Genomic DNA, 20,499 nt, shown 5'->3' with positions numbered 1-20,499 from the left:
CCATCTTGGATAATCCTGGAAGCCATAGCTCCGATCTTTAGGTGGGGCAAATCCCATCCTGAGACACCTGTTGGAGGCTTGAAGCTCATTGTCAGGTACCTCTCATGCATCAGGATACTGAACACTGGGAGGTTTCATTACTATATGACTGTTATACTATAGATCTTCTTTTTTCTCCTTATTGAAAAAAATTTTTTTATTTCTTTACTTTTCTTGCACTCTTTTCCTTCTGTTGACCTGTTTCCTCAGAGTCTCTTTCTCCCTTTTTTTGCATGCTAATATCCAATTTCTTTTGATTACACTCTCACACTTTCTATTATCTAGAACTTCTGTATATTCTTTTCTTATCCCATTAACAGCCACATTCTATATCCCTCTGCATCCTCTTTGTCCTCCATTAGAAAGTGCAGACCTTATTGCAAATCTGTTTGTTTTACTGAAGATAATATTTGAACTTATTCTGTTTACTATGACAATTTTGTTATTGTCCTCATAGGGGCTATTTGGTCTAGGATTGCCTAGTGTCTGAATTGGGTACTGCTAATATTGATCTCCCCTTGAAAAAGTGTTTTGGAAACTTATAGGGCCACTACAAGCCTATAGGGGGAAATCTGCAATACCCCAGATCTGCACTGCTAGAGGGGAAGATACATGAACAACATGAAAAAACAAGGGAAGAAAATGATCCAAACAAATCTAGGTTCTATATTAATAGAATCCAATGACAGTATGTTAGAAGAAATGTCAGAAAAGGACTTCAGATTATACATGATTAAGATGATTCGCTAAGCAAAGGATGAGATTAGAGAGCAAATGCAGGCAATGAATGATAATACCAATAAGCTGAAAGAACAAGTGCAGGAAGCAAAAGATCATTTCAACAAAGAGATAGAGATTCTCAAAACAAACAAACAAACAAACAAACAAAAAAAAAAAACCAAATGAAAATCCTTGAAATGAAGGAAACAATAAACCAAATAAAAAAACTCAATGGAAAGCATCACCAACAGACTAGACCACTTGGAAGACAGAACCTCAGACAATGAAGACAAAATATTTAATCTTGAAAATAAAGTTGCCCAAACAGAGAAGATAGTAAGAAATCATGAACAGAATCTCCAAGAACTATGGGACATCATGAAAAGACCAAATTTAAGAATCATTGGGATTGAGGGAGGCACAGAGATACAAACCAAAGGAATGAAAAACCTATTCAATGAAATAATATCAGAAAATTTCCCAAACCTGAAGAATGAAATGGAACATCAAATACAAGAGGCTTACAGAACAGCAAATGCACAGAATCACAACAGATCCACACCAAGGCACATTATAATGAAAATGCCTAACATTCAAAATAAAGATAGGATTTTGAATGCCACGAGAGAAAAGCATCAGATTACATATAGGGGGAGACCAATACGGATAGCAGCTGACTTCTCAACCCAGACTCTAAAAGCTAGAAGGGCCTGGAACTACATATTTCAAGCTCTGAAAGAACATGGTTGCCAACCAAGAATCCTATACCCAGCAAAACTAACCTTCAAATTTGAAGATGAAATAAAATCCTTCCATGATAAACAAAAGTTAAAGGAATTTACAAATAGAAAGCCTGCACTACAGAATGTTCTCAACAAAATATTCCATGAGGAGGAAATGAAAAACAACAATGGAGGTCAGCAAAGGGAGGAACTACCTTAGAGAAAAATCACTCAAAGGAGAAACCAAGCCAACTTAAAAACCAAAAATAAGCCAAATGACTGGGAATAAAAATCATATCTCAATAATAACCCTGAACGTTAATGGCCTAAACTCATCAATCAAAAGGCATAGACTGGCAGAATGGATTAAAAAGAAAGACCCAACAATATGCTGCCTGCAAGAGACTCATCTCATAGAAAAAGACATCTACAGACTAAAGGTGAAAGGATGGGAAAAAACCTACCACGCACATGGACTCAGTAAAAAAGTGAAGGTTTCCATCCTTATATCAGATAAAGTGGACTTCAAGCCAAAGTTAGTCAGAAGGGATAAAGAAGGACATTTCATACTGTTTAAGGGAAACATAAATCAGGAAGACATAACGATAGTAAATATTTATGCCCCAAACAATGGTGCATCCCTGTACATCAAACAAATACTTCTCAATTTCAGGAATCACATAGACCACAACACAATAATTCTGGGTGACTTTAATGCACTGCTATCACCACTAGATAGATCTTCCAAACAAAACCCAAACAAAGAAACCATAGAACTCAATAACACAATCAATAACCTAGACTTAATAGACATATATAGAATATTCCATCCATCAATGAGCAGATTCACTTTCTTCTCAGCAGCACATGGGACCTTCTCAAAAATAGACCATGTGTTATGCCACAAAGCAGCCCTTAGGAAATGCAAAAATAGAGGTAGTGCCTTGTGTTCTATCAGATCATAATGGACTGAGAATAGAAATCAATGACAAAATAAAAACCAGAAATTACTCCAACACCTGGAGACTAAATAATATGCTATTGAATGAAACATGGATAACAAAAACCATCAGGGAGGAGATAAAAAAATTTTTAGAGGTCAATGAGAACGATGATACAACATATCAAAATCTCTGGGACACTATGAAAGCGGTACTAAGAGGAAAATTCATTGCATGGAGCTCATTCCAGAAAAGAATGAAAAGTCAACAACTAAATGACCTAACATTACAGCTTAAGTTTATTCTGATAGTTTTTTTCTTGAGTCAGCCTTGCTAGTTTTTTTCTAGGAATTTGTCCATATTATCCATACAGTCTTATTGTGTTGGCATATAATTGTGCATAGAACTCTCTTATAATCTTTTAATTTCAGTAGAGACAGTAGTAATAACTTCACTTTCATTCCTGATCCTCCACCCACTTTGTCAGTCTAGTTAAAAATTCATCCATTGTATTGATCTTTTCAAAGAATTACCTTTTGGTTTTATTGATTCTTTCTACTGATTTTTCCTATCTTCTATTTCATTTACCTCTGCTCTAGTCTTTTTTGCCCTTCTGCTTGCTGGGTTTAGTTGCTTTTCTTTTTCTAGTTTCTTAAAGTTGAAGGTTAGTTTATTGATGTTAGATCTCTCTTCCTTTTAAGGTAGGCATTTACAATTAATTTCCCTTGGCCCCCTGCTTTTACTGAATCTCATGGGTTTGGTGTCTTTATTTCTCAAAGTATCTTCTAACTTTTCTTCTTCTTCTTATTATTTTTTTACCCATTAGTCGTTTAAGAGTGTGCCATTTAATTTCCACATACTTTGAATTTTCTAGAATTCCTCCACTATTGGTTTCTAACTTTATTCCATATTTTGGAGAAGACACCTTGTATGATTTCGTTTGTTTTACATTTTCTGAGCTTATTTGGTGGACCACCTGTGGTCTATCCTGGAGAATTTTCCATGGACACGTAAGAAGAACATTGATTTGGCTGTTGTTTGGTCTAATGTTCTATATATGCCTGTTAGGTCTAGTGAGGTTAGAGGGTTCCTCAAGATTCTACATTCTTTTTTGCCTTTCATTGAGTTGTTCCATCCATTATTGAAAGCAGGGCATTGAACTTTCCAGCTATCCTTGAGCCACCCTGGTTGTGGGCTGGAGGCCCCACATGGACCACTCCCCAGGATGCTTGGATGACCTCATGACATGGCAGATGGCTTTCCCCAGAGTGAGGCATCCAAGGCAGCACGGCAGAAACCTCCAAGTCATTTATGATGGACAATTCTGCTAGTTTTTTCTTCATAACTTTTGGAACTCTGTTACTAGTCACATATGTGGTCATAGCTACTATGTATTCTTCATGAATCAATCCTTTTATGAATGCAGAGTGTCCTCTCTATGTGTTGTAACAATTTCTGTCTTAAAGTCTGTTTTGCCTGACTCCAGTAGCCACTGTGGTTCTCTTTGGGGAAATGTCTCGTGGAATGTCTTTTTCTATCCTTCTATTTTCAACTTATTTGTGACTTTGAAACTAAAGTGAGTCTCTTGTAGATAGTACATAACTGGGGAATGTTTACCCATTCTGCCAATAACTGTCTTTTAATTGGAGAGTTTAATATATTTATATTTAATACAGTTACTAATAATTCTGCATTTTTTCTTATATCTTTTTATTCTTCAATTCCTCCATTAACTCCCTCTTTTGAGTTAGATGTTTTCTTGGGTACCATTTTGATTGTTGTTTTATTTCCTCTATATTTTTAGTTATTTTCTCATTGTTTGCCCTGAGGATGAAAATTAACATAATTTAAAATTTTTTAAATTTACTTTTACTCATTAATTTATTTTTGAGGCAGAGCCTTTCCATGTTGCCCAGGCTGGCCTTGAACTCAGAGGCTCAACTGCTACTCCTGCCTCAACTTCCTGAGTAGCAGATGTGCTCCACCACTCCAGCCAGTCTGCATCATTTATAACAATTTAGCCTTAATCAATGCCAACTTACTCTCAATGGCATACGGCAAAACTGCTCCTATGTGTCTGTGCCCCCTCTTATTTTATTACTATGGGAGGAAGTGGAATTGGGTTGTTTTTCCTTTTTAGATGTCTCCAGAATGTCAGGGAGCACTATCAGCAATATACCTTATTGTTATGAAGAGGCATAGAATTGGAAAGGGAAGTACTAGACTCAGGAGTTAAAAGTGTCTATGATGGTTTGTTCAGACCAGCAAAGCCAGAGTGAGGGATACACGTGACTCAATAGCTCGTATCTAGGATTGAGCTCAACTCCAAGTAATTGGGAATTTTATTTTTGATATCAGGGGTGCTCTGGGGTCCCATGTCTACTCACTCAACATCCTAATGCTTAGTGATTCATTAGAAGAACTCACACGTCTCACCATCATATTACACTTGAGCCAAGGGTATTGCAAAGGACACAGTGCCAGAATGGGAGGCGGAACCTACTCATGGCGAAGGCACAGGCTTTCACCCCTCTGCAGGGCTTATGTGGACTCTTCCTTTTCAGCTTTGAAATGACAGAGACATGGGCAAATGTCTCTTCCCAGGGAGACTCACTTGAGTCTTAAACAGAGCTGATCACTTGGGCGTATCTCTGGTATGAACCTGCTTTGTGACCAATCATGCTGGGACCTCCAACCAGGCAGTCGGTGCACAAAATAAAGGCCAGGTTAACTCTAAATGACGCTGATTATCTAGCACACCTAGCTTTGGTGCTCTGAGCACACTGAATGATGTGACTTGTGAGCATTTCAAGGGTTAGCGCTTAGGTCTTGACTCTAGACATCCTCAGATAAACTAGAAGTGAGTGAAACAGGCCGACTGCATTATGCTTTCCTTACAGATGGACGTTACCTGCAACTGGAGTGTTGAATGCCTACTGAAGGGAGTCACGGCTGTGCAGTTTTATGTGTGCATTAGGGGAAGAGTGTACAAAAATAACTAAACGAATATTCTTCGAAACCAAGAAAACCGAAAATGAAGTAATCTATGTCCCTGCGTAGGTTTAGCCAGTGAGTTTACCAGGCATCAAATGACTCATGCCAGTTGTTCTTTACCAGAATATCGCAGATTCCTTTGTGGTAGCAAAGCTGAGCTTCCTACGCACTGGTGTCCCTTCAGGGGGAGTTAAGTGAGTGGGAAGGCCAGGAAGAACCCAAAGTCCAGAGGGATCTCCGTGGTCGCGGGGTGTCGGACGGGGATGGCAGGGGAAGCCTACCACCTCAGGCCACGCTGACGCTCAGTCTGCCACCTTCTGCGTCTCTAGCCTGAACCTGGTGCAGCTGTCTTCATGCTTAGAGACGCTTCTTCAGAGAGGCACAGCACCACACGTCAGGCAGATGCCATCTCTGCCTCCCTGCCAGCAACGCTGCCCTGGTGCCTGGGACAGGCGACTCACTCCAGGGGAAAGCCACCTCTCTGTTCTGCGGGGGCTGACTGCTGTGACTGTTCCCCCGTCCGCTCTGGGGCTGGACTGCTTCCATCACAGGGTTTCCGCTTCTGGCCTCTACTGGGTGGCAAGAACAAAGTCAAGCTCTTCATCTGTCACATGCAGTCTGTCACCACAGCCTTGTCCCCCTCTCCAAGTCCAGGCAGTACCTGGGGACGGTTTATGTCCCGCCCTCCCACTTCGGGAGCACCATGCTTGGGGAACCCTCACTAATTCTCTCTCCTCTTCTAGATCTCTGTGTTGGTAGCCAGCTTCCCTGACAGCCCCCGCGACCCCTGTCTCCTGTCACTCATGCCTGTGTGTGGTCCCCTCCTACACTAAATCAAGCTGGCTTGTGTCGCCAATAGACTCCTGAAGGAGCGGCAAAGCGTGACTTCTGAGTTAGGTTGTAAAGGGCACCGCGGCTTCTTCCATGCTGCCTTGGATCCTCAATGTGGGGAAACCATCTGCCATCATGAGGATACTCAAGGGTCCTAGGGAGTGGTCATGTGGCCAGGAACTGAGGCCTTCAGCCTCAGCCTGGATTGACCTGCTGGCCTCCTGAGTGAGCCCCACAAGAAGCTGATCCAGTCCACCCCGTCCGATGTCTTTATTGCCACCTCATGGGGGGCACCAGCCAAACTCAGCTGAACTGCCACAGAATTTCTGAACCTCAGAAACTGTGGGACAGAAAAGGTGTTACTTGTCTTTTAAGCGGCTGAGTTTGGACTAACTCGCTTCACAGCAGTAGGTGACCAATGCCCAGCCTTACCATGCAAGCGCTGTGGCTTATTCCCCCTCTGGAGGCAGCTCTGCTTATGCCCAGATCAGACACCCAGTCTCCACCCCTCCCACCCCGTCTTCTTTCTCTGTCACTTTTGATCCTGATGCTCTCCTTGCTCCTCCTCTTCACCCAACCCTAGTAAAATCTTTGGACTCCCTTCAGTTTCTTCCCTTGGTCACAGTCCCTTTTTGGAGCAACTGAGAAATAGACAGCCCCCTTCATTTTAAAATACCCTTCATTTTATATCAAGGCACTGACAATACTGGATAACGTTTATTAAGCACTTGTTATATGCTGGTATGGTTGCTAAATGTTTTGAAAGAATTGTCTCTTTCAGTCCTTAAAACAATTCTGAGTAGTTCATCTTTGCCTTCAATCTTTAAGATAAGTAAGCAGAACTTTGGGGAACTTAAGTGTCTGACTCAGGCCACAGCCATGAGCTGTGAATGCTGGCGGCCCCCTTAGGAGCTCTAAGATCCGGTGGGGCTGGGCTCACACGCTTTTGGAAGCCTCTTTCTTGATTTCCTTTGGGCCAGGCTTGCTGTCTCCCCAGCAGAACTGCGCCAGTTCCCGAGCCTCATCTGTCTGGAGTAGAGTCCAGGGATCTCCCAGGACATTCGCTACCTCTTCAGCAGAGTGAGTTCCTTTGGGGACACAGAGCCCCTTCACCTGCCTGGTGCTGCCACATGGCAGCAGGTGTGGGAAATGGCTCACCTTGACCACAATGTGGTCGTAGGACATGCTGTGGGCTCTGATACCTTTCTACCCCAGGTGGTGGGACGTGTGGGAGGTGTGGATCTCAGCGGTCAGCCGCCATGCGTCCTGCCTGTCCCGGTGCAGCGTCACAGGGGCCCGGTGGGGGCTGCTCCCACTGAGCGTCAGGGATGCCACAATCCTCAGATGTGCCGGCAGGATCGTCAGTGGCTTCATGCCTCCTGGCCCTCGATTGCTCTTGTCTAAGGGACCCAGGCCTTCCTAGGTGGAGGGAATAAAATCTACCTAGTAAAATCAGCTGCAGGGAAATGCCAAGGGGAATCAGATCTGTGCAGGTCCCTACTCAGGCCAGGGTCAGTGAGCATTGCAACTTGACTGCCTTCTTATCCCCTCCTGTTTCCTCTGGCAGGTGCTGGTGAGCCTCTTCCTCCTGCCCAGGTCATGTCCTGGGCTCCCTTGCACGTGTTCTTTTGTGATTTGTTCTTTCTGGAATTCTCTTATTTTTAAGTTTTTGTGTAATTTTGTTTGCCTTACTGCTTATGTAAGGGTGCTGAAGTAGGACAGGAGTCCCAATGTGGAGAGAGACTGAGATTTTGTAAGCTTTAAAAAGTGTTCGAATCTTTAATTTGGGCTAAAACTTGGCATCATACTTGCCCCTATTCCATCACTGGCCATCATGAAACCAACAAAATTTTCTTAGAACCTAACACCTAGATCTCGTCATGACTGTTCTGCTTTATTTTTAAATGAATTTTGGGAGGACCTGTTCTGTCTGTTCTCAGTTTTCTGGTCCTTTCTGTTCCGAAGGGACTCTGCGGCAGCATTTCCAAAGGAGTCCCTCCTGCAAATCCATTCAGGAGATCCTGGAGATCCCTGCATGGCACACAGAGAGAGTCCTCAGCACGACGGGTTGGTCAGTGGACCCCACACTGGGAAGCTCTGCTTTGGAGCAGTCTTGGAGGAGGGATGTGGGAAACGGAGTTGGCCCCAGAACTGCGGGGCCTTCTCTGTGGGGTGCACAGCCTAATCGTTTCTGAGGATGGGGAACTTGGAAGCCCCTGATGCCAGCCGGCCTGCTGGGGACTTTAAGAAGCATGAGCACGTGTTCCCAGCAGGGCGCCACTCGTGCCTGGTGGGCCTCATGGAGGCAGGCGTGAGTCCATCAGAGTCCACTCGCGGGGAGCAGAGATGCTGTTCCACCAGGGGCGATCTCATAATGAAGCCATGGCTGTGTGGAGGGAGCTCATTCCTGAGCATGGTGCCTGTCTCAGGAATCTGTCCCTTCCCTCTCCCGGGATTCCTGTCCAGCACTAGTCCTAAGTGAGGACAATCAGCAGAAGGCTGCCAGTTTTCCCATTGCAAATGTTGTCCCTGCCTTGGGGTGGGGCAGGCAGCAGAAGTGCTCATCTGTGGGGGAAGCCCTGCGGGGTTCCTGGAGGTGTAAGAAAGAAGGGCTTTGTCAGGGGCTGAGCTCTGCGTAGGAGGCAAAGCAAGGGCCAGGCAAATCTGAGCTAGGAAAATACCTTTACTAGGACTCCAGAAGTACTCAGACCCGGGATTGCTGGGAAACAGGAGGACACTGCAATGTCCCCATTTTTCTCCTCAAACCTCAGTGCAGTGGTCAGATGATCCATAAGAGGCCACACCCTCATCTGAAAAGAAGGACTGATTGGACAAACCCAGGGGCCCCACTCTAACATTTGATGGCTCCATGACCTCCACTACTACTTCATACTGAAGTGCCCCTGGGAACAGCCATGCCTGACCCCAGAACCCCGCGTCCTGGATTGTAGTGTGTAATGTCGGTGCCCTAGGCCTCCATAAGAGCAGCATCCATGATGTTCACCGAGGCCCCCCAGGGCAGGGCAGTGTGAAATAGGGCCTGACTGAGTTGTGTGAACCCTGGACAGGGTGTTGGAGAGGCCCCCAAGAGCCATGTCCCCTCGAGTGAGTCAGTCGACCCTGCTGATGGGTGCAGCTTAAAGGAAATCCACCCGCCAGATGCACATGCCACATCAAGAGCCACTTAGCTGCCACCCGTGGGCTCTGTACAAGCCCAGCTGAGGGCTCCGCCTTGCCTGCCGAGGCTGAGGCCAGGAGCACCGCAGAGCAAGGCCAGCGGCAGGCGGCCCTGGGAGCAGTCCAGGTATCATCCCCAGTCCTCCGTGGACCAGTCCATCCTCAGCAGAGGCCTGGGACCCCTGACTTCCTCTCTTCCCCAGGTTCTTACTCCCACCTTTCTCCCCAGGTTTCTCCAGCATTTTATCAGGGAGGGATCTCTGAGCCTGGCCAAGGGAAGCTGGCACATCTATCTGTCGTCCTTTGACCTCTCATATCCTACTGATGACCTCAAAGGGTAATTACCAGCAGAGTACTTTTTTGGATATTGCTGTGCAGGGCAGCTGGGTGGGTGGCGGAGTGGGCCCTGCCTCCCGCCAGACCCACCGCCACAGCAGGGCAGCCAGGTCCTCACATAGTTCCTGTGCTGCCCTTCTCCAGGTGTAATAAGGAAGGGCACCTGACCTTCGCCAAGCCAATCAAATTCCCTTTAGAATTATCGTTACTGGAAATGAGGAAAAAACAAAGGCACTTTCTGATGGCTAAAGCTGAGGAATGGGAGGCTGGGGAAGCGTGGGCCTCCGTGGTTCTGCCTGCTGGGGATTTCAGTCTGCTTGGGGACCAGGCTGATTTAGGGAGAGGGAGAGAAATCCAGAGCCACAGAAACTGAGATGGAGAGTGAGACTCATAGAGTCGAGGCCTCTGGTCCCAGTGTTTTCTGACCTTCCCCAATCATGACGTCCAAGTCTTCCTTGAGTTTTGTGAGCCAATATATTTCCATTTTGCTAAAGAGAATTCAAATAGCTTTTTATTGCCTTGTAACTGAGAAAGTTCTGGCTTACCTGATAGTCTAGAGAAGCCACATTTTATTTTATTCTCTCTATGTGCACACACCCCTTTTTTATCTGATCCACTTAGAGCAATTTACCCTGTTATCCTTTAACACTTCAATTTACTCCTTAAAACAAGAACATTCATTTAAGTACCCATAGTACAATGATCAAAATCAGAAACCAGCACTGGCTCAATAATATTATGTAATCCATCTTGTTTAAATCTCACATATCTCCGATAACGTAGTAATCCATTGTGCAGCAGGGTTGAGAAACAGAGTCTAAATCAATGTCTCAGCCTGGCTGAGAATCATCTGGGATGAAGGACAACTTCTAAAAAATTCTGATGTCTAGGACCTACCTGTAGAAATTGGATTTATTGGTTGGGGTGTGTGTTTGTGCCACTTACTTAAAAAAATTTGCTTACTACCCTGATGCAGAGTTGATGCAGAAACAAACCACAGGTCTAAGTCAATTAGGGCTGTTTTCTTCCCTTGTTGGTTGGTGATTAATTTGAGGTGGGTGTACTAGGTTGACTAGTGTTACCCAAAAAAGTTTATGTCCATGAGGAATCTCAAAATGTGACCTAATTTGGAAATAGGGATTTTGCAGATGTGATCAAGTTAGAATAGACTGGGGTCTCTTTAAGAAGAGGGAGATTTAAAGGGCTGGGGCTGTGGCTCAGTGGCTCAGTGGCAGAGCACTTGTCTGGCACATACGAGGCCCTGGGTTCAATCCTCAGTGCCACATAAAAATAAGTAATTAAAATAAAGGTGTTGTGTCCATCTACTACTAAAAAATATTGAAAAAATAAAAAAAAAAGAAGAAGAGGGAGATTTAAAGACACAGAGAGAGCAGGAACAAAGGTCTGTGAAGATGGAGGCAGAGATCAGAGAGATGAGCTAAAGCCAGGAAATGGCCAGGAGCCACCAGAATCTGGGAGAGGAGAGGAAGGGTTCTTCCCTGGAGCCTACAGAAGAATCAAAGCACAGCTGACACTTTCTTTTCAGTCTTGGGGTCACTAGGTCCGTGAGAAAACACATTTCTGTTGTTCACCACACCATCTGTACGACAGCCCCACAAAACTAACACAGTGGCCAGGGGAGCTGGTCAAGCCAAGGCAACCTGGGGATTTCTACTGGATCATTTATTTGACCAATTTTCCTTGCTAATGACAAAAGATTCACAGGATAGTATTGGTAGTCTTGGGTGCACAGATTCTTCGAGTTTCTTCTGGGATAGGCCAGAATACACTTGTTTCTTTTGGGTGTCCCTTATCAGCTAGTTGGGGATCTGACCCGCTCTATTGTTCTCTGATGCAGCAGCCTGTGATGCTTCAGATGGGAGCTGCTCAGATGGACAAGGCCTGGGAGTGAGGAGGTGGCTTGCTGGGCATCCTAAAGTCCATCAATGAAGGTTGATGTCAGATGTTTAACTCTGTCCTTACCACAGGGGCGAGGGTGTAGAGTTTGAGGGTCTTGGAGATTTAATTGGCCGTCATTGCTACATATATGCTTCTCAGTTTTAATCTTTTGTTGCTAGAAATTTGGAAACAGTTGCCTCCTCCAACCCTGAAAGTCCCTGAAGTTTCCATCCCTGCCTGCAAACTGATGATGTCTCTTCTAAGCCCGTGACAAAGCTGATAATGCCTTGTCAGACACAGCCAATGGCGGCCACTGTGCAATGTTCATCTTGTTCCCAGTGTCTTCTCCTGGAGCCATGAGCTCTTTAGGTATGCCATGAGTTGGTGACAGTGTTGTCAAATGTCTGCCACTTGGTATGAAGCTCCCTCCACGCAGCTTTGGTCAATAGGATTCTACCTGCTCTTCCCAGTTCCAAAGCCAGTGCCTCAGAACCGGAAAATATGTTGGTTTATATGGCAAAAGTGATGCTGCTGATGTGATTAAGTTAAGGATGTTGAGACAGGAAGGCTATCCTGGATTGCCTGGATGGGGCCTATGTAAATGAGTCCTTATAAGAGGGAGGTGGGAAGGTCAAAGACAAAAGATGGATGATGCGCGCAGAGATTGAAATGATGCATGTTAAAGACAAGGAGCCTGGAGTCAAGAACACAGACGGCCCCTAGAAGCTGGAAAAGACATGGAAACTGGCTCCCCCTGGAGTCACCAGCAGGCACCCAGCCCTGCCAACCCCTTGATTTTAACAGCCTTGGAAGACCCATTTTGGACTTCTGGCTTCAGAACTGTAAGAGAATATACTTGTGCTGTCTTAAGGCAATTGGTTTGTGGTAATCTGTTACAGCAGCCAAAGGAAACTCATACAGATGGCATCCCCTAACCTAATGACAGCAGGCCATGCCCACAATGGTCACCTCATCAGCAAAGTAGTGTTTGGAAGGAGGGGAACAGCTAACATTTCCTGTGTATTTAAAAGGAGAATCAAAGTGTATGAGTTAGCAGAAAGGAAGGAACATTCTCCATTTAAGTTGGAACTTACTTCTCACTGACCAAGACAACAGCAGAAAGGAGGTTCCTAGGAGAGGAGGTGAGTGTTCAAGTTGTAGCTCCCGGCTCCTGGATGGTGGTCCTGTCTACTTGGGTCCTCTCCTGATTACAGTAACATAATACCGGGCTTGGTGGTGGCAGGGATTTGATCCAAGGTGCAGCTGAGTTGGGCTCAGAGCTAAGGCAAGGCCATAGCCGGGCAAAGTGGCCGGCATCGTGTCTGTTCACGGGGGGGAATGGCTCCGCTCTGGGCCTGCAGGACTCCAGTGCCCAGATCTGCCGACCAGCACCCCTTCTAAGCATCGTAAACTTGTTTCTTGTGACCCACAAACCTGGAGGGACAGCTGACTAGCCCAGGACAAGGGGACAGAGTTAGCGAGCGATTCCTTGGACAAGCAGAGAACAACGCAGGAGCACCGACTCCCTGGACAGCTCTTCCTCCTGAGCCCAAGGAGAGGGTCGGTACAGGGCGGCGCAGGGGAGGGAGTGAACAGTCACGTGAAGAGGGAGGGGACAGGTGAGGAGGGCGGGGACCGGCCTGGCGAGGTGGAGACGGAGAGGCGTGCCCTGCAGTTCCCACACGCTGGGAGCTCTTAGGAATCCCCGGGCGAAGTCAGTGGTCAGGGCGCGCGATGGAGCCGGCGCCGGAGCTGGGACTCGGGGACTCTTCTCTGCACCGCTACCTGGACGGCGAGTTCTGGAGCCTCAAGAACGAGCTGCGCAGGCTGCTGGGCGGCTGCCCGCTCTTCCGGCACAGGTACTGCGCGGCGACCGCAGCCCCTTTCAGCGCCCCTCGGTCCCCGGGGCATCCCCGTGGGCACTGCTGGGGCGTCCCGGGCCAGGGCGGGGTGAGCGTGCCTTCGGGCGAGGCAGGCCCGATCCTCGCCTCTGCAGAGAAGGAGGCCCCTCCCCCGATGTGTCCGGCGGCAGGGAGGTAGCCTTCCCTGCGGAGCTCCCTCCCAGGGGACAGTGGGGGCGAGCGGGTGGGCGCCGCAGTGACCCGCCTCCGCTGGGGCAGTGGCTGGAAGGATTGGCCTGAGGGTTCTGAACCTCAGTTTCCTGAGTCCCCGCCCCGCGGGGTCCTACCCCTGGTGAGCACAAGGGGCAGAAAATGGAGCTGGGGTGGGTCACAGGGATGGCCTGGCCTGGGCGTCAAGGGTTGGGAACTCCCAGGGACCTCCTGGAACCCCCTGGGAGTACGGCGTGCAGAGTGGACAGCTGGACAGCAGCACGTGTACCCTGGTTATGTGTGTGTGTGTGTGGGGGGGGGGGCGCTTAGGTTCCACGATGTCATTTGATGCCACCACAGCCCTGAGAAGTTGGCAGGAGGCTTGGTGCAACTCATTTATGGGTGGAGGAAATGGCTCAGTTATTGGCCAGTCCCGACCAGAACTCAGCACTGGCCTCTATTTTCTCCTGTGTTCTATGGGGCGCGGGTGGAGGTGTGGTGACTCAGGCAGTCTGAAAAGACCAGTTGGAGCCTCTTCCGAGTTTTAGCATGACAAATGTGGGGGAAGAGTGGCACTCGGGATTGAAATGGAGCAAATTATATTCCATGCATGTGTGAATATGTGACGTGAACGCTACTGTGTAACTATGATGCACCAGCAAAAACCGAAGATGGCACTGTGCTAACTGATTAGCTCACACCAGTTAGTGTGTGTAAAATGTGTCCCTGAAGAAAGTGCTGGGCTGAGGGAAGGAGATAGCTTGGGTAAAAGGCCACGTGTCCCTGGCAGGAATCTGGGTTCCTGCACCGGGTTACCTAGGAGGGAATTGGGAGTTCCAGGGAGTTGAAAGTGAGAGGTGTGGGTGGAGTTGCTGTCCTTGAGTGTCTCTCCACACTGGTTCTCAAAGTGTTCCCACCCGGGTACCCAAGACCATTTCAGAAGGCTAGCCGAGTTCAAAGTTATCTTTATATTTGTTCCTGGCTTTTTTCCCTTTTATTCTTGAACTAATGGACAGTGCCAGCTTCCGGATACTGACTACAGGGTGCACAGTTTTCCAAAAAATTAAATTAGAAGCAGGTAATGAGACCCCACCTGTCTTCTATTAAGACAGACATTAAAGGGAACTATAAAAGATGAACAGTGCTTCTCTTCTTCTTACTTTTGTTTTGCTTTGGAAAATATTTATTTTTCATAAAACACACTTAATGGATCTATTGTTACTTTCAAATGATTTAAATATTTAAAAAACTTTGTTATAATTTCTAACAGGATAAACATCAAGAGATATAACCCCACCAAATGAAAGTTCTTTGGGAACTTAATTTTTAAGGGTGTAAAAGCCCTTTCTACATGGTCTTTCAGTGTGTTCTTGGGCTGTTGCCTCTTTGCCCTTTCAATTTAAATAAGTGCGGTTTAAAATATGGGACAGAATTCAAAGATCCAGACTACTGATTCCAGTCAAGCAGAAGGCACTTCCTTGTGAACTGTACCACCTCAGTGCAGGGACCAAGAGAAAGGCAGCCTGGCGTGCACAGCCTGGTTGCTGACTCTTTGTGTGACTGCCACTGGGGGCTTCCCCTCCCTGGGCTGGTGGCTGCAGGTTGTGGCTCTGTGGCAGAGCACTTGCCTAGCATGCAGGAGACAGAGGCTTCCATCCCCCTGCACCTCAAAATGAGGATAGCTTCTGTCCTGGGAGTTTGTCATGAAGCTTAAATGAGGAACTGTTGAGTAGACACACTGTGGTATGACAGGGGAAAAAAAGAAAAAAAGACATCTTGTTATCTTAACAAACACTTGGCCATGATTTCCATTTCTTGTTCAGAGTTGCAGTAAGAGCATAGACATTTCATATTCTTTTTTTGCCAAATGGTTAAAGATCCTGATATCTATTTGAAAGTTCATATTGTACCTTCAGGTTCCTGTCCAGGTTAGAAGATAGTGATCTTACCACTAGATGATTTTAACATCCTGCTAATATAAAATGCCTATGGAAGCCAGAAATAAAACTGGTCTGTTCTCTGAGACCATCACAGACCTCCTGTGGCTGGTCCCCACCCCAACCACCGGGCCTTTGAAGTTAAAGTGGGTGTTGGGGTGGGTTGTGGCAGTGTGTACATAGTGACCCTGAACAGGGTCAGCCACTCTCAGGGCATGAGAGCCCAGGAAGCAGTTTCCTTCCCAATGAAGAGGAGGTAAGACTTCCCATACATACCTGCCCTCCTCCCAGCAGGGGTTTGTCCCTAGATTGCTCCCAGAAACTCTGCAGCCCAGGCCCCCCTTTCTCAAAGATTAGCTTACCAGGCAGATTCCTCACTTTTTACTCTGTTAGAGTGTCCCCGAGACTCTGTGGCTGTCCCAGTTTGCTGAGGGCCACCTGCGCCCTGTCATGCATACAGTAAGAGTGTACTGTTTGCCACAACAGGAGGATTCTGGGCAACTCAGTCAGTGCTGGGTGACTTAGGGCTTGTGATGGTTTGGATGTAGTTTTCGTCCCCAAGGACCCAAGTGTCGGAATCTTGGTCCCTAGCTGAGGGGTGGTGGAGCCTAGTGGGTGGTCACAAGACTGCCTCTCCCTGTCTTTCCGTGGGATCTCTTTTCCCATTGTGAGGCCATCCACCTGAGAGCTTCGCCAGACCGGAGCAGAAGCCCGTGCCAGGCCTTGAACTCCAGAACTAGGAGCCAAATCTCTTTTCTTTTATAAAGTACCCAGCTTCAGTTATTGCATTATAGTAAGAGAAAATGGCCTGATACAATGCCCCTCATCAGGATATGTAGGGAATGTGAATACCAACATCAGAAGGCTGGTGAGTGGGCATGCTCAGGTACAGGTATGCTCAAGTACAGGCAGGCTCACGTACAGGTGTGGCACACTTCTCTCAATAGAACAACTTAAAAAGCCCGTGTTTCGTTTTATACCTCTCACTCACCAAGTACTCTGATACAACAAGAAGCAGAAGTGTTGGCTTAACAAAATAGTAAAAAAGTAATAAATTAGGTTAAGTTAAAAAAAATAAAAATAAAAAGCCTCTGTAATGTTTCTGTTCCCTGAGACCTTTCTGTGCCCTTCCATGAGACTCCCCTCCCCTGCTCCTGGCAGCTCCTGCTCCCCCTCTTTCTCTTCATTCCCTTCTCTTTTCTTCCCCAAAGCATTTCAAACTTATCTTCCCAACTTTTCATGCTAGTTGATTCCCTTAGCCTTATTTATCCATGCAAGTGTTTCATGAACACATTCCCTGTGAAGAGTCAAATAATAGGGAAAATCTGAAAGTCTCCTAAAATGTTCCCTCCGCCAACCCTTTTATTTTTTTGTGGTAAAATACACATAACATAAAATTTACCGTCGTCACCACTTTTAAGGGCACAGTTCAGGGGTACAGAGTGCGTTCAATTGCTGGGCAGCATTCCCCGTCCACCTCCAGGACTTCCCAAACTGGAGCTCTGTGCCTCTGAACAAGGGCGCCCTGTGGCTTCCACCCCAGCCCCTGGCAACCATAATTCCACTTTCTTTCTCTCTAAATTTGACTACTGTAGGTACCACCTCTCTAGGACTTGTACAGAACCTGTCCCTTTGTGGAAGGTTTACTTTGCTTTCCATGATGTCTTCGTTTCATCCATATTGTAGCACATCAGAAGTCCTCCCTTTTAAGGCCTAGTAATATTCCATTGTGTGTGTGTCACTTTTGGCTTGCGTGTTCACCTGTGGATGGATGTTTGGTCCCCAAACCTCTTCTAATCCCTTTGCATGGTTGTAGGATCTTTGTCACTTCTTTTTCTATTTTTCTATGAGTTCTGATACACAAATGGACAATATTTTGTTATGTAAACAAGGTCTTACTATGTGTTTTGTTTTATATCTTGCTCTTTTATAATTTAATTATTTCTTCAATGGTGTAATGTGTGGACATAATTAATAAAATTGTACAGAGTTTGTAATGAAAATACCCTTCATCTGCTAGACCCCTCTCTGTCCCTCATTTTCTTTTCTCATGGGTAATCACTTTAATTCTTTCCCTTATTCTTATGTCCTTTAACTTCATATTCCTAAATAACTGCTTGGATGGGCACTTTAAAAAAATATTTTTGGTGCTGGGAATTGAACCCAGGACCTCAAGCATGCTAAGCACATAGTGAACGATTAAGCTAAACCCCTGTCCCTGCCTCTTCTTGATTATATACTGTTAGTGTTACAGAAAATGAAGATTTCTCACTGCAGTGTATTCTCTGAAGACCAGCGTACTGTCATTTTTACTTAAATCATACCCAGACTTAGATTGTTGTGACTATATAAATATTATTCCCAGACAGTCCCCAGTGCACCATATTTTATTTTCTTTCTCTCATTACTTCTTTAGTTCCCTGGAGATGGCCATCCTGCCCTTCATCCATTTGCTTTGTTTTCTATACATGCCTCTCTCACTGACGTCCACACTAGACACATCTATCACACAACAGTTCCACTCCCCTCAGTGTGGTCAGACCTGTCAGGTGAGCACAGCCCTGCTCATTCCGGCACCCCCGTGTACACATGCATCCTGGAGCCCCCTTCTGTGACCTTCAGTCAGAACTGGCTGTTTCTGTGTCTCTTCACATTGACAACTGCCATTGCATCTCCTCCAAAGTCAAGTCACTGTTTCCCCAGGCTTTCTCTTTCCTAGTTACCCTTTGTGGAGGATCAGAGATGTCTGCAAATTCTTTAATACTACTGTTGAAAGATGTCCCTTCCTCTTGAATCTGGTGATGGCTTTGCCAACACTGCTGAAGTAAGAGTGCACCAGTCTCTAGGCTCAGGTCTGAAGACACAAGTACCTCTCACTTCCTATCTCTTGGGGCTGTGCCTGAGCTGCCATGCTGAGAGGAAGCCCAAGCAGGTCCACCTCTCACTTCCTGTCTCTTGAGACTGTGCCTGAGCTGCCATGCTGAGAGGAAGCCCAAGCAGGTCCACCTCTCATTTCCTGTCTCTTGAGACTGTGCCTGAGCTGCCATGCTGAGAGGAAGCCCAAGCAGGTCCACCTCTCACTTCCTGTCTCTTGAGCCTGAGCTGCTATGCCGTGAGGAAGCCCAAACAGGTCCACCTCTCACTTCCTGTCTCTTGAGACTATGCCTGAGCTGCCATGCTGAGAGGAAGCCCAAGCAGGTTCACCCTCTCACTTCCTGTCTCTTGAGACTGTGCCTGAGCTGCCATGCTGTGAGGAAGCCCAAGCAGGTCCACCTCTCACTTCCTGTCTCTTGAGACTGTGCCTGAGCTGCCATGCTGTGAGGAAGCCCAAGCAGGTTCACCCTCTCACTTTCTGTCTCTTGAGACTGTGCCTGAGCTGCCATGCTGTGAGGAAGCCCAAGCAGGTCCACCTCTCACTTCCTGTCTCTTGAGACTGTGCCTGAGCTGCCATGCTGTGAGGAAGCCCAAGCAGGTCCACCTCTCACTTCCTGTCTCTTGAGACTGTGCCTCACCCCTCTTATTTCCTGTCCAGGTTCCTCATGGGAAGAGTAGTAAACTACAATATAGCTCATTGTTCTTTTAAGTCAGTAAGCTTTGAGGTACATTCCTAACAGTCCTAGAAAAAGCTGAACAACTCTCATCAAATAACTTCCAGAGAAAGTGATACCTAGGAATTATTTTTTTGAGATCTTTGAGATTTTTAGGTCTGAAAATGTTTACTGTTAATTAACTGAAAGTTTATTTGGGTATAGAATTCTAGGTTGGAAATAAAATTTCCCTCAGAACTTGAAAGGCATCATGCCATTGCTTTCTAGTATCCAACATTACTGTTAACAAATCTGACTCCTCCTGTTCTATGACCTTTAAATATGACATGTTTCTCTCCTTTCCATCTGGAAGCTTCTAGAAGTTTCTTTTTAGCAATGGTGTTATGGATTTTCATGAGGAGGTGGTTTGACCTCCTTCTTTCTCTCCCTTCACTGTGTCGAGCATGCAGTGGTCCCTTTTAATAAGGAAGCTCATGTTCCTCACCTATATGAATTTTCTCTCGTCTAGAGCTACTTTTGCTCAAATGTTGGCATCCCTAGCCTTGTTCTCTAATTTTCTTATCTCCTCTTTCTTATTGTCCATCTCTTTATCTTTTGCTCTACTTCCTGGGAGGTTTTCTCAACTTTACGTTCCAACTCTTCTTAGTTTTAATGTCTGCTGTCATATTTTTATTTTCAAAAGTTTTTTTTAAAAATTAGTTCTTTGTTCCCTTTTTGAATAATATCTGTTCTTGTTTTCTGGTCACAAAGTATCTTGTTTTTGAGAATAGTTGATGGTGATTTAAAAAAAAAAATTTTTTTTTTAAATACCCGACTGTAGAATGTTTGATGGTAATTTTTGAGGTCTTCCCTTCTATTCTCCTCTTTGCCTCTGGTTCCTTTGAGTTCCTTTTCCCTGTTGTTCTTTTAACCTCTGTATTTTGTTCAGGCTTTCACTGAATGTCTAGTCAACTTTGAATATTTGTTCACAATTTGAGAAAAGTGAATAAAATGAGTCTAACGCTGAATGCTGGTCACAGGCTTTCTTGACCACAAAGGAACCTCCTTTGGTTGGTCAGTATTAGTGTTTTCTTTTGGACAGGGCTAATTTCTCCAGTGGTGAATCCACTGGTCTCCTGAGAGATTGTGAGTAGATGACAAGGGACATCTAATCCTGGCTCCTGGGACCTTGGAGACAAGCAAGGGAAGGACAGTGGGAGGGCTTCTCCATATGTGACTTCAGTCTGGTCAGAAAACTGTTGGGGGCTGTGCCATGTTGATCACATCGGCAGCGAGGAGGTTGATTGACATAAGCACACTCAGGT

The 20,499-nt window shown here is 46.0% G+C and overlaps 1 protein-coding gene across 1 annotated transcript in view; it reads left to right on the top strand.

The window, feature by feature from the left end:
• The first annotated feature begins 13,294 nt into the window (after window positions 1–13,294).
• Window positions 13,295–20,499, top strand: part of ACOXL (acyl-CoA oxidase like) — a 331,162-nt gene continuing 323,957 nt past the window's right edge. The window contains exon 1 of the mRNA XM_079109525.1: window positions 13,295–13,518. Within this exon, the coding sequence (XP_078965651.1) occupies window positions 13,394–13,518 (125 nt within the window). The 5' untranslated portion in view covers window positions 13,295–13,393. The remainder of the gene's footprint in view (window positions 13,519–20,499) is intronic.

The sequence above is a fragment of the Sciurus vulgaris genome (assembly GCF_902686455.1).
Source record: "Sciurus vulgaris genome assembly, chromosome: 14".
Classification (NCBI taxonomy): Eukaryota; Metazoa; Chordata; class Mammalia; order Rodentia; family Sciuridae; genus Sciurus; species Sciurus vulgaris.
This window is presented reverse-complemented; position numbering and strand designations above follow the sequence as displayed.